Source organism: Balaenoptera musculus, chromosome 12 (assembly GCF_009873245.2).
Source record: "Balaenoptera musculus isolate JJ_BM4_2016_0621 chromosome 12, mBalMus1.pri.v3, whole genome shotgun sequence".
Taxonomy (NCBI): domain Eukaryota; kingdom Metazoa; phylum Chordata; class Mammalia; order Artiodactyla; family Balaenopteridae; genus Balaenoptera; species Balaenoptera musculus.
In genome coordinates this window covers 49,154,585-49,171,442 of record NC_045796.1, presented here as the reverse complement: position 1 = coordinate 49,171,442, position 16,858 = coordinate 49,154,585, and the positions used below count along the sequence as shown (strand labels likewise).

The 16,858-nt window shown below is 45.1% G+C and overlaps 1 protein-coding gene across 1 annotated transcript in view; it reads right to left on the bottom strand.

Annotated features, from left to right (window-relative positions):
* TRAF3IP2 (TRAF3 interacting protein 2) overlaps nt 1-16,602 on the bottom strand; it is a 40,939-nt gene extending 24,337 nt beyond the window's left edge. The window contains 5 exon segments of the mRNA XM_036871325.1: nt 3,149-3,217; nt 3,220-3,352; nt 3,354-3,451; nt 3,454-3,984; nt 16,193-16,602. Of these exon segments, the coding sequence (XP_036727220.1) occupies nt 3,149-3,217; nt 3,220-3,352; nt 3,354-3,451; nt 3,454-3,976 (823 nt within the window). The 5' untranslated portion in view covers nt 3,977-3,984; nt 16,193-16,602.
* Between the last annotated feature and the right edge of the window lie 256 nt (nt 16,603-16,858).

Below are 16,858 nucleotides of genomic sequence, written 5' to 3'. Positions count from 1 at the left end.
TTTATGTCAGAGTGTGTATTTTAGTCTACGTAACAGGGGCCTAGTAGTCTATGGTATAAATAAATCACAACTTATTTACAATAATGTATATTCTTTATAACATAATTTGATAATTATTTATAATTTACTAATTTATAATTATTTACGATAATCTGTCCCCTTATTGATAGGCATTTTAGTGTTTTTATTCTTACTCTAATACAAGCATCCTCATTCAGGTATTTCTATATGTTCATTTAATGTGTCTATAGGACAGATTCCTACAAGTGAGACTGCTGGACCAAAGAGGACACATTTAAAATTTTGATAGTGAAATTGTCTCTTGGAAGACTGTACCAGTTTATATTCCTATCAAGGGTAGATGGGAAAGTTCATTTCCCCATAAACCCACTAACACTAGATGTTGTCCCAGGGTTCTTTTCTTTTTGTGCACCTGATTGGGAAAAATACATCTTTAAAAATTTTGCATTTCTCAAATTCAGTAACAGTAAGCTTGGTTTCATATGCTTATTGGCTGCTTATAAGTCTTCTGTGAATTATTCCCTTCTCCTGTCCAAGTTCTCTCCTCTCTGCCTTTCATCACTTATCTTCACTCCCAGGATCCTAGGCCTCCCTTTCCTCCCCAACTTCAATAGAAGGAAATAATATAGAGAGCAAGGGGAGGGGATCTGATGAGAGAAAGCAAGTGTTAGAGACTAAAAGTATTCCCAGTGGGAGTGTTTGCATTTTAACAGAGCCTGCCCAAAGAGGGCAATGCTTACCTCCAAAGACTAGATTGCTAACGATGCCATTTCAGGGTTCAACAGGAAAAATATTTTCAAGTGAGAAGATCTTCCTGGAACCCTCAAATTATGAGTCCATGCTTTCTCTGTCTATCACAATGGGCCTTTCTCCTGTTAGTGGTTAAAGGCAACTGCTTGGGACTTAGTATCACAAAGCCCTTGATGAAGTATTCACACTTCTACATATTAATCTAAGAAACTAATCAGAAATGCAGGTAAAAACTTATGTACATGATGTATCATATCATTGCTTATTGGATCAGAAATTGGAAACTATTTAAAATGTCCAACAACAGAGAATAGCTTAAAAACAACTTGATAGATCCATCTGATGAAATAATATGCAGCATTTTTAGGTGATGCTGGAAGAATTACACTGAAATTATTTTAGTTTTATATTAAATATATATGCAAAAACCCAGTAAATATGTCAAACCCCAATAAGGAATTATTTTTGGGTGATGGAAACATGGCTTTTGGGCATATTTCAACTTTGAGAGTGAACAAACATTAGTATTATGATCAGAAAAATTATCTTTAAATGCAGATAGTAGAATGTTAAAAAAAAGTATTTTGTGGTATTATTTCCACAAAATTATTCCTTTTTAACCTAGAAATCCTTGAGAAAAAAATGCAAATCCTGACCCTGCCAAGGTTCAGTTTTCAGTAAGTGATTCATGCTCAAGGAACTCTGCCACCACACCCATCCTATCCCTGGGTGCTCAAAGTACAAGGGACGTCCTTGCTTCCCAATCAGCTAACTTCCCAACATCCCACACCAACACCAGAGTCCCACTTGTAGACCTTAGGGGCTCTTTCTCCCAAAGCTCCGCTGCTTCCTTATCTCTTAGCCTCACTCTTAACTCACATTCATTCTTGCCTGTTTTCTTCCAAGCATCTTCTAAGTTAAATTCCTTTACCTCACTTTTTTTTTTTTTTATATTATGAATTACTCTGTTGCTCCATTCGCTTTAGGAAGCTTTATATTAAATGCACATGTATAAATACATAAATTGTGATTGATTATAGGATGTGTAATTATTTCTATAATTTATTTTAAAGCTAGGCACCAGATTTGGTCAGACTCTTTGGTCAGACCATTTGAACTGCTTTCGATACGGTGTTTTTTTTGCTAAGAAAATTATTGCATCTCCCAGCCCCATGTTTCATCTGTAAAGCCCTATTGTTATTTTCCAGCAGCCTCTTAGAGAGTTGACATCAAGAATTGTGATGAACTTTTTATCTCAGTCTAAGACTTTATCACTTTCAGAGATGCTTACTGCACTGATACATATTATTCATTCATTCATTCATTCATTCATTCAGAAATAATTTTTTGAGAATCTAGTATATGCTGGTCACTGTGTTAAATGCTGGGGAATTATGGATTGAAAATACACCTTTGCTGAATGTGCAAAAACTTACAGTCTGGAAAGAGAAGTAAACAATTCCGTAAGTAAATGCCATACTGGCATTAGGTGCCCCAACAGGCAGAGTATAAGGAAACAGAGAGCCCAAAGGAGGGACTGATCTGGGGAGACTGCCAGAGGGACACTTGAGCTAAGTCTTAAGAGAGGTATATAGTGATGGTTGTATAACTCTAAATTGCATTGTACACCTAAATGGGGGCAGGGTGAACTTCATAGTATATAAATTAGATCTCAAAAAAGCAGTTAAAGAAAAAAAGGTATAGAACTGGTTCAAATGTACAAGAAGGGGAAAAACATCCTGGGTAGAGAGAAGAGTGTGAGCAAATGCAGGGGGATGTGAAACAGCTCGACAAGTTAGGGGGACTGCCACTCCTCAAGTGTGGCTAGATGGTAGGGTAGATGTTGGTGGTTCCATCTCCAAAGGCCTTTAAGCAATATAATCACAGGAGCAACTGGATCTTCATGTAATGCATGAATTCAGAGTCCCCATGACATTCTGGGCACCTTCTGAGTTTTTTGACAGAAGGCCCCTTTCTCTGAAAACTCTAAGGTGGAGAAGAAGCATGTAAAGAAGGAAAACCCCAGATGCCCAAGAATTTGGATAACAAACAAGTTTTCTAGAAGTTATTTGCGTCGTCTCCCTGCCTCTCGGCAAGTTTCACTTAACACTACCCTGGAGAGGAATCTGTTTTAGACTTACAGTTTCCTAGAGAAGCAGGTTCCAAGCGGAACGAACGGGCTTTGGGCCAAGATAAAGCATTATTCTAAAGCCCCTTGCAAATCCAATCACGTGCGGAAGGCCCCATAGGAAGCAAATGTCCTCCCCTGCCTTCTGACCTGTCTGTGCTGGTCTAACCATGCAAGACATTGACGGTGAGATTCCCGTTTACTCAGTTACCCAGCCCAGAATGTCCAGAGGAGGTAAAGCTCACTTACATGGCACCCAGGTGATCGGGCCTCCAGGACAATAGTAGTGATAGTTCCACTGAGCCTGTGGGGAAGAGCTGGAGGCAGCATCTGTGCACATGCTGGATATCTCTGAGGTTCAAACTGATGGAACTCCCAGGATCTGAGAGGCCTGGGGAGGTCCTGGGGGTCACACACGGACGTGAGGGGCAGGGGCCTTTCCAGCTGCCTGACGGCCCAGGACGTCCTGGGGCTGTGAATCATATCCCGTGTCTATCGTACGCAGGTCTGGGGCTGCTCGGTTCCTGTGGGTCCGGGCCTGTGGCACCATCTCTGGCTACTGCCCGGGAGGTCTGCTGAGGCATTAGGTAAACTTTGGTCTGATTTGTCTGAGTCATGGCCAGGGTCAGGAGAAGCTGCTGAAAGCTGAGATCCCAGCCATTGATTACGTTTTTCCATAAGTGAAAACTGATGCTCCGGGGGGAGGGCTCCAGCCACAGACTCAGCCTCAGGCTCGCTGGTTGCAGAGCAGCCCAAGGGAAAATCTTTGCCCGGGTCTGGGTGTCTCCTCCAGAAGCTGTCTTCACTCTCTGCCAGGACTTTAGTGCGCAGGCAGGTGGCCTGCTGGGACACAGGCTGCTGGTGATTTGAAAGCTTCAGGGTTGGGTGAGCGTGAGAAAAGTCTCCTGAGGAAGAGTGAGGGGTTTGAGGTGCAGATAAGCTGTTGGGTGCCATGTTCCTTGTATCTAGAGCAGGTAGTTCGGATTCTTCTTCCAGGGAATATTCTGAGAGAGGTTTCAGCAACTGACTTGGGTATGGTTCTGATTCATCAACCTCCACAGGAATGCTTCGGCTCATCCTAGTTTCTGGAACAAGAGAAAACATGCCACAGCCTCAGAAGTCAGATCATTTCTTGGAGTCCCCCGCCTTATGACCTTAAGGGACCTCATTCAAGATGTGGTTTAAATTAACAGTAGAGTGACACCAACGCGCTGGCAGAGCCCTGATCACGTAAAATTGTTCACTTATCCTCCAGGCAAAGGCACTAAGGCTTATTAAGATATTTTTATCTGGAAGGCGATTCAAAGAATGTGACTGGACCATTATGTGGTAGAAGTCATACACCAGCAAGGGAAAGACATGGATGAAAATCAACAGCCAAGTTTTGAGGAAGGAGAAGTAATCAGCATGTGGGTTGTTTCATGTGTATTTGGAATCCATGATGAAAGAAATCTCAGTAACGAATGTGGAATGATCTCTAAAATATACTGTTAAGTGATTAAAAAAAAGCAAGGTGCAGACCAATGTGTATACGATGCTGCTATTTTGTGTGAAAAAATAAAGAGAGGGGAATGTGTGTGTGTGTGTGAGCACAACTGCTTGCACACATATAAAACGTGTATGGAGGACACACAAGACATTGGTGCATTGGGTGCCTTTGAGAAGGTAGCTAAGCTGAGGGAGACGGGGGAGGGGGAGAGTTTTTACCTTCTGAAGTTTTAAACTTTTGCCCCTGTGACTATTGCCCAATTAAAAAAAAAAAGATTTTTTAAAGCCTGAGTTTAAAAGCACTGGAAAAAAGGTCATAGTGACATTTTCCACTTACAACTATAGGTTATTTGGAGGGCTTAATTCTCTCTCTCTTGCACGATGCCTGCATGAACATCTGGTCTGGTGATGTAGTAGCTGCACGGACAAAACCTCGCTAAACCAGCCTTTAGCCCACAGAGCAGTTAGCCCACAGTCCAGGTAATATTGGCTTTACCTATAAAAATAGAACTCTCAATCAACATAACAGAATGAGAAAGAAAATTCGCCTCCCCTTATCAGAAGATTGGTTGAGATGATGTCCCAGGATGCTTAGGCTCCAGGGGAAAGAAGGAGGCAGGTCACGGAAAAAGATGTCACAGGGTGATGACGGGAGGCCTGCAGAAGTCTCCGGAGCAGGGATAGTGGGAGCGAGGAAGTGAAAAGAAAAAATCCTGGCCGTCTGTTCCGTGCAGGCCTCGTACATAGCATACCTCAAGTGCCATACAGGGAGAAGGGGTGGTGCCGGGGGTGGTGGATTTTTTAATTCCTATTTTATCCATGTAGAATTTCAAACACAAACACTCACTGAGGGCTTACTGTGCCCAAAGGCACGATGCCCATCAGTTATTGTGCTAAGACAAGTTGGAAAATTATGAATTCCCCTTCTCTTGTGCCCGGTACCCAACCCAATGGCAACAAGACAGCACGCATTTTAAAATGCTGCCCCAAAGAGCAGAAATAGGATAAGTAGTTTCCCACCAAATGTATCTTCCCGGCCTGTAGAAAGAGACCTCAATCTGCCCTGCACTCCCTGCCAAACGAATGCCCTCTAACACTTCTCTGACTCTCACTTGGTATCAGACTTACCCATCTGCTGCAAACAACCTTTGTACCATTTTCTGGCACAACAGAGAATTCCCTCAGGCTCCAAGTCCCTGCCAGCCCTCCCTCCTTGCCTTGGTGTCCCCTGCCCCGGGCTGGCTCTTTTCTAGGCTGCTGTCTAGGCTGGGTGTACTTCCTGCCCCTTGACTCTGCAGAGGATAGACTTCATCACCTAAATTGCTTAGACCCTGTAAAAACACACAAATTTCAACGGATTTCAGTTGATGAGACCTACCCAAAACACACGTATTTCAACTACTGAGTATTTTAAAATGTTCACCATTGTTTTCCTTTCTTTCTTACAATTTTTCTACAGCTATGAAATTGGATATGCCATACAACATGCTCTTCAGCTGGTCAGGAAACAGAAGTATTTTCCGAAGGGCTGGCTGAGTGTTGCGTCATCTCCTGCAAGCATCTGTGGGCCCACAGCTGAAAGGGGGGGGGTGTCGGGGGGGGGATGTCGGGGTAAGAGGGGCAACCAGCAAGCCAGCCCGCAAGAGAACTAAATGCTGTCAGCTATTTCTTGGTATGCAATTCATTTTCATTTTCTACACTTCAGGTACAATTGTTTATATTCTCCCTGGGTCTTCAAATGTGAATACCTTAGAAGTGCTTCCCTAAAAAAATTAAATTAAATTTAAAAAGTTGCAAATTCTCTTCTAGCTGAGGAACCTTCAAGGACTTGGAGGAAGCTAATAAAAAGGGTGACAAATGGGGTCATCTCTGGAGTGCGGTCACTGCCTGGGAATCTGAGGTCCCATCCTAGGGTGGGAATTCTAGAGTTGAAACTGGTCTGAAAATGAACAGATGGTTCCTCGGATGATAGTGAATAAACCTGGTATGGCAGTAAACAACCTTTCAGGAAAGCTATGGGATTAGTAATCTTTAAAAAACAAAATGAACTCTGATGTTTTAAATTTGTCATTACAAATATTCAAACAGCAAATGATGACTGAACCTTACTATGTGTCCAGCTCTGTGCTGTGTACCCCCTCTTCTGAGGCATAAGCTCAGTTAAAATTTTTTTACAAATGGTAATACCTACAAGTGACACAAAACTCAAAAGGTACAAGAGGGTATATTGTGAAAGGTAAACAAAATTATTTCTGAAGTCATAAAACATTATTCCTACCTTCAAGTTGCTTGCGATCCAGCTAAAGGAAGACAACTAATACAGGAAATCAAAGGTCCTACCTCAGGGCCTTTGCACTTGTTGTGCCTTCTTCTTGGAACACTCTTCCCCTACATATCTGCATGGCTTGATCCCTTTCTCTTTTAGGTGTTTACTCAGCTCTCGCTTTCTCAGTGAGGGCTCCCTGGTCACCCTCTAAAATTTTTACATGCTCCTTGCACTCTCTGTCTCCCTTCCCTGCTTTATCATTCTCTCTAGCAGTTATCACCACTGTATATACTATAAAACATATGTTATAAATACAAATATCTAGTACATTCCTTGTTTATTGTCTCCCCCCTTCCCCAGAATGTAAATTTCATGAGGGCGTGATTTTTGACTCTTCTGTTCACAGCTGTATTCCCAGCATCTAGAACTATACCTGGTACATAGTAGGTGCTCAATAAATATTTGTTGAATGAATGAATGATTGATGCCTGTTTCAGAGAGGAGACAGATCCATGTAGCTGGAAGGATCCCGGACAGTGAGGATGTCAGGCTCATGAAAGGTGGCAGGGAGGATTTCAGAGTTCTTGAAATTATACCCTTCCCTCTTCCTCTCTTCCTCTCAAATATGTATTAAGTTCCCCTAAGTGTCAGGCCCCGAGGCGGGCCTGGGCCGTGCCTGAAGAGGTCCCACCCACCCACAGCAGGGTTGACCTGAACCCTCGCTGGCAGAATAACAGTGAGTCCACCACCCAGCGTGCTGGGACATCTGCTCTTCTGCTCCAGACAGGAAGGCAGCTGGTCTCCTCTTGCATCCTCAGAGCCTCTCGAAGAACAGCAGAGGGTGGGGCAGGCCTGCAGTCACCACGAGGGCCCCTCCAGCCCTAGACACCGGCCAGAACTGACAGAAAAACCCTGCCACCCTCCTGAGGGTGTCACAGAGAGAAACTACACGCCGACACCACATCAGAAGGCCTTGGGCAGATCAGTGGGTTGGGTCGGAAATGACAGTTTTACTTTTTGGTCTTTAATGTCAATATTGTAAAAAAAAAAAAAAATAAATAATGCACATTGAAAAAAATTAACTCAGTGTCTCATCGCTCCTAACCATTTCTAATTTCCCTGTTTTATTCCAGACCCTTCTCTATATGATGTCCAGGCGGTTGTAACCCTGGCACAGCCTGTGCTCCCATCCTTAACAGCGGGTGGCAATTGGTTTTAAGTGGAAAAGCCCTGTTTTCTAGCCATGACCTAGAGGAGAAGTCTATGACCCCTGAGGGGGACAGAAGACCTGCCAGCCAGGCCCTGGTGAGCCCCAGGGCTGGCGGTGCTCTAGACAGTCTCAGCTTATCAGCATGATGCTGAGCTTGGAAGCCGGAAGCCAGGGAGAGGCTGGAGCAGACAGCCATGTCTAGCTCATTGCTTCAAGCCCCTGGGGGAAGGGAGAGGCTGGCTGGCCAGGGACCCCAGGAGAGTTTCTGTTTCAGAAGCGCTTTCTGAGGCTCACAATACAGGTGTCCAGGCCTCACACCTAGAGATTCTGAGGCGGGGCCAGGGCTCCCTTTTTCTTCTGTTTAAGTCCCACAGGTAAATAGGTTCTCTCATATTTTGCCAAGGGGAGTGTAATCTGTACAATTTGGCCATAACTATCAGAATTTTAAAATCTTATGTCCTTTGACTTAGTAATTTCATTTCCAAGAATTTCCTCTACAGAGATATGCAAGTATCATGTAAAACGAAGAGGCTATGAGGATAGGCAATGCAGCAATGTTTGTAACAGCAAAGACTACAAACAACCCACGCGTCCAGAAAGGTTCTGCTTTTTAAAACTATGGTCCAGCCTTACAACGAACACTCTGCATCTTTTTGAAAAGACTGAGGAAGTGCTGTGTGAACTGATGTGGAACCGTCTCTAAGATTTACTGTGAAGTTAAAAAAGGAAAGAGCAGAACAGTGTGTAGAGTGCACTACCCTTTGTACGATCTGAGATGGTATATGCCCACACCGTCACGTCCGAAAGCTGCAACACAGGATGCCTCTGGGAAGGGAACTGGGTGACTGGGAACAGGGGCAGGAGAGGGACTTGCTTTTCAGAGCATTTTTTACCTTTTAAGTTTTGTACCAAGTGCCTGTATATCTACTTAAAAGATAAAAAAAGGAAAAGGAGAAGCTCCACCAGTGATTCTGATGTTCACAAAGATTAAGAACCAATGTGAGGGGGCTTCCCTGGTGGCGCAGTGGTTGAGAATCTGCCTGCCAACGCAGGGGACACGGGTTCGAGCCCTGGTCTGGGAAGATCCCACATGCCGCGGAGCAACTGGGCCCGTGAGCCACAACTACTGAGCCTGAGCGTCTGGAGCCTGTGCTCCGCAACAAGAGAGGCCGCGATAGTGAGAGGCCCATGCACCGCGATGAAGAGTGGCCCCCACTCGCCGCAACTGGAGAAAGCCCTCACACAGAAACGAAGACCCAACACAGCCAAAAATAAAAATAATAAATAAATAATAAATAAAAAATTAAAAAAAAAAAAAAAAAAAGAACCAATGTGAGAGAGGCACTGCTGAGACCACCCAGGAGAGAGTGAACCGTCCCATAAAAATACAAAAGACCGGGGCTTCCCTGGTGGCGCAGTGGTTGAGACTCTGCCTGCCAATGCAGGGGACACGGGTTCGAGCCCTGGTCTGGGAGGATCCCACATGCCGCAGAGTGGCTAGGCCCATGAGCCACAATCACTGAGTCTGCGTGTCTGGAGCCTGTGCTCCGCAACAAGAGAGGCCGCGATAGTGAGAGGCCCGCGCACCGCGATGAAGAGTGGCCCCCGCTTGCCGCAACTGGAGAAAGCCCTCGCACAGAAACGAAGACCCAACACAGCCATAAATAAATAAATAAATAATTAATTAAAAAAAAAAAACAAAACTCAGTGGATCTCAAAAAAAAAAAAAAAATACAAAAGACCGTTCAGCAGAGGGTGGGGACATTTGTCCATGGTGGGAGTGGGTGGGACCGGGGTGGGACTGGGGTGGCACAAGCTAGGAATGGAGGGCTAGTCCCAGGGCCACACAACCAGGTGAAACCATGGTGTATGTGAGCCTGGTTCTTACTCTGATCTGACCCAAGAGACAGCAGTTTTCCTTCTCTGGAATCTCACTGCCCTTTGGACGGTGAGCTGTGGTTCCAGCTCTTAGATTCTGACCAGCATCTTTCTTCAAATCCCTCTGTTAGTTTTTCTGTCCCAGCCTCTCTCGCTTCCTTTCTGCCCCCTACCCTTCCTGCGTAGCCTGGTTTTGCAGATAAGACCTTATCCAGACATCAGCAGTTTTGACATCCCCTGTGACAATGCTCCCTGGTGTTCCATTCACAGAATTTCCCATTCATTCTCTCTTTCTCTCTCTTTTGCTGCCTCCAAGTCTTTGCTCATGTCTGTTCCCAGCAACCTTTCTCTCCTCCAGCACATTCTGCCTTCAATTATTAGTTTCTCGAAACAGAGCCTATCAGTCTTCGCAGCACTACCTTTCTTATCTCATGGTTCATCCAAAAGCTTCTTTTCCTCCCATCATGCCCGCCTCGCTTTCTGCAGGTCTCTTAGACCCCAGCCTGGTGTGCATAGGACGCAAGTCTCTCTTAGGGCACATATTCACAGATATGATGTCCACGTTCACAGTTAACTGTGGCTTCTGCCATCCAGATGGGCTTACCCTGAATCAGTACATATTTCTAGGATGTGGAAAATATGCAGGACTTAAATGCACAGGCTCTAGATTCAAGCTCCCCATGATTAAATTCTTTCTCTGCTAGCTGCACGATTAGATGTGTGACCTTGAGAAAATTACTTAACTTCTCTGGGCCTCATTTTTCTCATCTGTAAAGTGGGGAAAATAACAGCATTTGCCCCATAGGAGGGTATTGTGAGAGTAAAAGAAGAAGGTGTAAATAAAGTGCTGGCTGTAGGGCCTGGCCCATATTAAGCTCTCCAAAAACAATGGCTATTTTGTTATTTTTACAACAACAAGTGATTTGGCTTTAGAACTGTTTTCTAGACAATGTTCACTTGTTTTATACCTGGACGCTAAACCTATTATATGAACCTAATGTATGGAGACCATATCTTTTTAACCAACATGTGTATTTCTGGCAGATTTGATATACATCATCTCATCTGGTCCTTAAAACAGCTGGGTCACAGGCGGGGTATGTGGTTTCACTTCACCATTCCTATTGCACAGAGCCTTGGGCACATTAAGTAGCTTTTCCAAAGTCACCGCCAATTCTAGCCTATAGATCTCCTACCTCTTTCCATTAAACCACATAGATCAGGCACTGGCAAACCTTTTCTGTAAAGAACCAGATAGTAGTAAATAGTTCACATTTGTGGACCACATACCGTCTCTGTCTCATACTCTGCTTTTCAGTTAGTTTGTTTGTTCTTAAACAACCCTTTAAAAATATAAATTCTTAGCAACAGGCAGGTACAGAGACAGACCATAGGCCACCTTTGGCTCGAGTTGTAGTTTATCAAGCTCTGATACAGATTATGCTGATAAGTCAATATAAACCTAATGAAATGGATATACTTAAGAAACCTTACCCTTTGTTAACAATAATTGTTAATATTTGTTAAATGTTTACTATGTGTCAAATACTGTTCCAAGTGTTTTACATGTATTAACTTATCCTCTCAGCCACCCTATTTGTAGGTACTGTTGTCAGCCCCATTTTAGGAATGGGGAAACTGAACACAGTGAGGGTAAGTAACTTTTGCAACATCACAGGGCTAGTAAGTAGCCGAGCTAGGGTTCAAATCCAAGCAGTTCAGCACCAGAGCCTGGGCACTGAACCCACTTGATTCTCGGCTGGGAGCACTGACTTGTACAGCAATGTGGGGCGAGGGGAGAAAGGGAGTGGCAGGAGCTGAGTAAACCCTAGAAGCTCCTGGAATAGATAGGTTTCAGAACCATTCACCCTGAAGCTAAGGAGGCGTGGATACATGCCACCTGTGTTTTATGAAGAATGGCCAGGCTGGAAACCTGTGATGGCTCTCCTTCATGCCACTACGACAGAGGATATGGATGAGACTGCAGAGGCATCTTGATTTGAGAAAAGCACTTGATTGGATCTCATTACATTTTAATCATAAACTGAATTCAAAGTAAATTGAAAACTTGTTGACAGAGCACAAACAAAGGGTGACGATAAATGGCGATGCATCTCGAGAGGGGATATCTTCCAGGGGACGCCTCGGAGGCAAGGATGGATGGGATTTAATGGAGGTGTTATGTCCCTGGAAGAAGACAAATAGCAGAGCAAGAAACAGAGGAAGGGCAGGAGTGAGCAGCCTGAGTAATTAATAAACCACATTACCAGCTCCTAAATGATCAAAGCTTGCTGCTACCAACTGCTTGGATTTTTTTAAAAAAGCATTCTTTGGGTCAACAATAGGGTTGAAGGGTACTAGAGACACACAGCATGAATATTTCAGGTGGACATATTAATAAATATATAAATTTACAGCTAGGAAGATCCTCAGATGCAATTTGGACCAGATCCTTGCAGCCACAGATTCTCAAGGTCTCACTTCATTCTCCAGAGAGTAATTTTTTTTCAGAACTGTCCAAAAATTTCAGATTTTAAAAAGATCTTTAAACTCATTAATGTTCTTTGTTTACTGCCCCAACGCATGCAAACTCTCCCAACATCGGTTTGCTTAGTGGAAGTTGGTTTTGAGTGAACCGTGTGGCTCAGGTTCAAATTCCAGTGAAGAAATATTTCCAAGTTTACTTGCAGAATTTCCCAGACAGAGAAGTTCTTCCATTTGGTTTGCCAGAGGATTGGAAGCAGTGGTGAGCCCTGGAGACAAGGGAACATTTACTGGCCCTTGTTCATACCCTGCACAGTACAGCTCACAGCAGGCTGAAGGCGGTGCAGCGTGACCCGACCTGATGTGCAGAAGTTCGCTCTGCAACTCCTCTGAGCTGCTGAACTCAGTGACGGGGCTAATGGGAAAGGACGGACTCCACCACGCTGGAAGCTGGTAAAAACCGTTTAGAGAACAACCTCAAACCAGCCCATGGGTTCTCTTGTTTGTTTGTTTTGTTTCAGATAAGGTTTCTCTAAACACACGTTCGTGATTCTTAATTCAGTCCAGACCCCCGAGTGAGGAAAAGAAGGGGCAGAAAGGAAAAAATCGGCAGAGGGAGGAGAAGGGATAGAAAGGAAGAAAGGAAAATGGAAGAGAAGCAAGGAGTGTGGGAAACCTTGAAGGAAAAGTTTAAAAAACTTGTCCTTTATTGGTGGAGGAGAGAGGCTTGCTTAAACTGTGATTTTTACATATTGCTTAAACTGTGATTTTTACGTATTACAGTTGGAAGGGAAGGGAAAGAATGAATGCAGGCAAAAGGCAAGAGTGTTAGAGGTAAGCTGCTGAGCTGGGAGGAGTCTGGGCAGACAGCACAGAGGAGGAGGAAGGGAAATCGGAGGTGGGAGGGAGACTTGGGGACCCCGCCTGGGAGAGGAAGAAGGAAAAACACTGGAACCATGAGTGCAGGAAAACAGTGAGGTGGGGAAGAGCCAAGTTTCCATCATCGCTCAGGGAGCTGCCCAGACCCCAGCCAGCCTGCGTCTTCAGGATGAAGGAAGGGGGTCAAGCAGGCTGGGGGCTCCAGTCAGTCCTGAATAGCTTGATCTCAGCTGCTTTATCAGGGAACCACGCCAAACTGGCTCAGCTCTGGGAATCACGAGGGGATGAAAGCCCACCTCCCTCCCTCAGCCAATTTACAACTTCTGGTCCCCAGGAAGGTCTGTGTACACATCTATACACATGCACACACACACACACACACACACACACACACACACACACACACAGAGGCACAGAGTGAGCTTAACACTCAGGCATCGAAGCACATGTGGGCGAGTAGGAGGCCTGCTGGGCAAGAGACGCAAAGAATGGCAAAGAATGTCAAATGTCGGAGGGAGAAGGACAGCCTGGGCTTCAGGAACTAAAAATATCTCGGTGACAATGCACTAGGAAGAAACAGGAGAGGCCCAGGGGGAGAGCTTCTTGATTCTAATCCTCAGATGCTTTCTCAAGGAAGGCCTGCAGGGTTGTTTTGATAAGGAACTGTGATCAAACATTAGGGGTCATTTCGTTGGATCTGAAAGGAATTTAAAGTTTAATATGGCTCAATCTGCGTGCTCTTTTTTGTTTTCCCTGCAGCAGTTGCCTGCTATTCATATGTGTTTTGAAAGGCTAATCTAAATTTTCCTGTAGCAGAAAAATGATTAGAATTCAGGATATTTCCGAGATTTCGATTCTTCGAAACATAGATTTAATTTAGACAAACTACCCGCATAATCGATCTTTCTGAGTGCCTGCAACTATGATTCTGAATTCGTGCAACTATGTCTGCCTTCTTCTCTTCTTATTCTCAGAGCATTTGAAAATCACTAACACCTTAATCTTGAGAGAAGCAGGCTTAAATATTTTCCATCTTTGCACCCTCCCAAAGTGAGTACCCCCAAGTTAAAAGTCTTCTCCCCAACACGCTTTCACCCCTAGTCAGCCCACCCCAGGCACGGAGCAGAGCAGGGGGCTTCTGTCTAGTGCCACCCCATCACAAATGACACCAGATGAAGAATGACTGTGGGCGGCCTTTCTGGATCAAAGCTAGGCTGGCAGCAAATAACAGCCTGATTTCAGATAGTGGTGCATGTTATTTGAAAAAAAAAAAAAAAAAAAAAAAATCAGTAACTCATCACAGGTGAAACATCTTGAAATTCCTGTCCTCCCATCCCAGGGTGATAGAGAGAGCCATCTAAAAACATGACAAGGACCATACCAGGGCCTTGATGTTCCACAGAAACAGCTGAGCAATACCAAAAGCCGTGAGTCAGTCCATCCCACAGAGTCAGGGCCTGTTGGAACTGTATGGAGGGAGAGTAACAGCTCGAAAGAAACAATCAGGATCTTTTAAAAAGTAGTGGTTTGGAAAAGGTTAAGGATTCTGTGTGTCGGTCATCTAATAATGCGTCTGATCCTAGTCATCACCCTTACATGGTATCAGGAGGTGCTTCACAGCTTCCCTTCACCCCCCCCCCCATTAAAGGCCCCCCACACAGTGACTGGTCTAGCCAAGGAGTGGTTTCCAGCTCCTGCTAAGTCAGCCAGGCTCGTCTGCCAGCTCTCGGGCCTGCCTTGACTTTGTGGGCAAGTGCACGGACTGGTTTTTCCTGGGTAACCCAAATGGGACATAAACTAATTCAAGAAACCCCCTGCTTTCTCCTATTTAACTAGAGCCAATAATACCACCTAAATTCCAGGCAGTCTCCTGCAGAGCCACGAGGCACGCCGCCACTCTCAGCCTTTTACCCAGACTACGGCTTCACCTTTTGCCTCCAGAGCAGATGAGTGAAACAAATCAGAGCAGCTTATATGGAAGAAACCTGAGTGCCTACAAGGTGTTTGATAGTATACTGAGTGCTCGAGGGTAGAGAAGGATTAAGAAAGGAGTCCTTTTCCTCCAGGGACTAACTATCTCTTAGTAGCGAGAGGTAAGATGAACGTATTTGAGTAATCAGTAAACAAAACGCACTCTTCTAAGACCACCCATTATGGCTACCCCTCTGGGATTCCCATCACCCCAGCCTTATTTCGTTAGAAGGGAATTTCGACATAATCTTGTTAGTTCACCACCCCACACATATTTTATTGATGAAGAAATCCAGGCCTAGGGAAACCAAAGTAATATTGCATAAGTCACAGGGCCAGCAAGGAGTGGAGTGAGAACTTGAAACCAAGTTTCTTGTCCTCTGCTTTTATTATTTATTTGGTCTCTTTTTTTCCCCGTTCATTGAAAAATATCCCCCTATGCTAAGAAATCATCTTGAACTTGAAAGTCACAGGAAGCTCGATTAGCTTCTAAGATCAAATAATAGCCCTTCTCCCCGGGTTTTCCCTAAAGGCTCAGGCCTACTGTCCGTGCCAGCAAATGTCTGGGTCATTTGGGAGGGTGGAGGGCTGTGGGAGAGGAGCTGAGAAGGCACCACAGCCAGCACAGAGCGGAGATGAACTTACTGGCCCAAGAACACGGTGTTGATTTTTTTTCCCCCCGAGTGTAACAGGGATCAAGAAAACTTGGGAGTTCTCCTTCCATCTCTGCCACTGATGTGTCTGAGGCTGGAAGCCAATTCCTTAATCTGTGCCATCCCCGGCTCCCTCCCCGGAGAATGGCGCTTGTCTTCTTAATCGAAACTTGTGGGGACACTAAGTACTCAAACACAGGCGTGTGTGTGTCTCCACTCCTCAAAGAGTTAATCTTCGCTCGCCCGTCTGAAATACTAAACCACCAGCATTTTCTCACAGCAGAAATGTAGCTGTCATTTTCTCAGCCCAAGCTGGCCTCTCTGTACACAAACAAACGAAAGGTGGGGAGAGGCGGGTGGAGGAAAGTAAGGCAGCACATTTCAGTAAAGGAGAAAACTGTTTTGGGAAACGGGTCAAAAGTTAAGAAGTAAGGCGAGGCAGGTGACAACTCTGAACAACTTACCTTAGAGCCACCACGGACAGACAGACCGGGCCACGGGGTGATCACGCTCTCTCCTTCTTGGGTCACTCCACCTTGGGTCGCTCCGGGCCTCCCTCCACCCTCTCCCGGCCCAGGTAAGCAGGAACAGGCTCCGAAGCAGGAAGTGGAAGTTGTATGCAAATTTCTACCGAGGCTAGGAAGCCTCGGCTCAAAAATCTCCCTGTGGGCAGTGAATCAACAGCCGCGGAGAAGTCACTTTATTTCTTAAAACAGAAACCTCCTTCATTCACTAGAAAAGGCCACTGGCCAATTAGGCTGCATTTTTTTTTTTCACCACCCAGCTAAGTAACTGCTGAGGAATGTTCCCACTGCCCCGGACCTCAGCGTTGTCGTCGTAGTACCCTGGCCTGAGGTGGTGCCTGGGGACCGGATTGAACTTGGGTGTTAAGATCGGTTATTCATTAGCAGCTCCAGAGGAGGAAACTGGGGGCAGATCATGGGGAGGAGTATGAAGCAAAAACTTCTTACTGTCTCTAACTGCATTTGCTGCTCTTAATCACAAAGGGAGGACTCACTGCCCATCCCCCTACACACACGCGCGCACACACACGCACACACACACACCCCCTGCCCCATCCACAGGCATGAAAAAGTGGCTAGTTTTGAGAACCACCCCCCCCCAACACA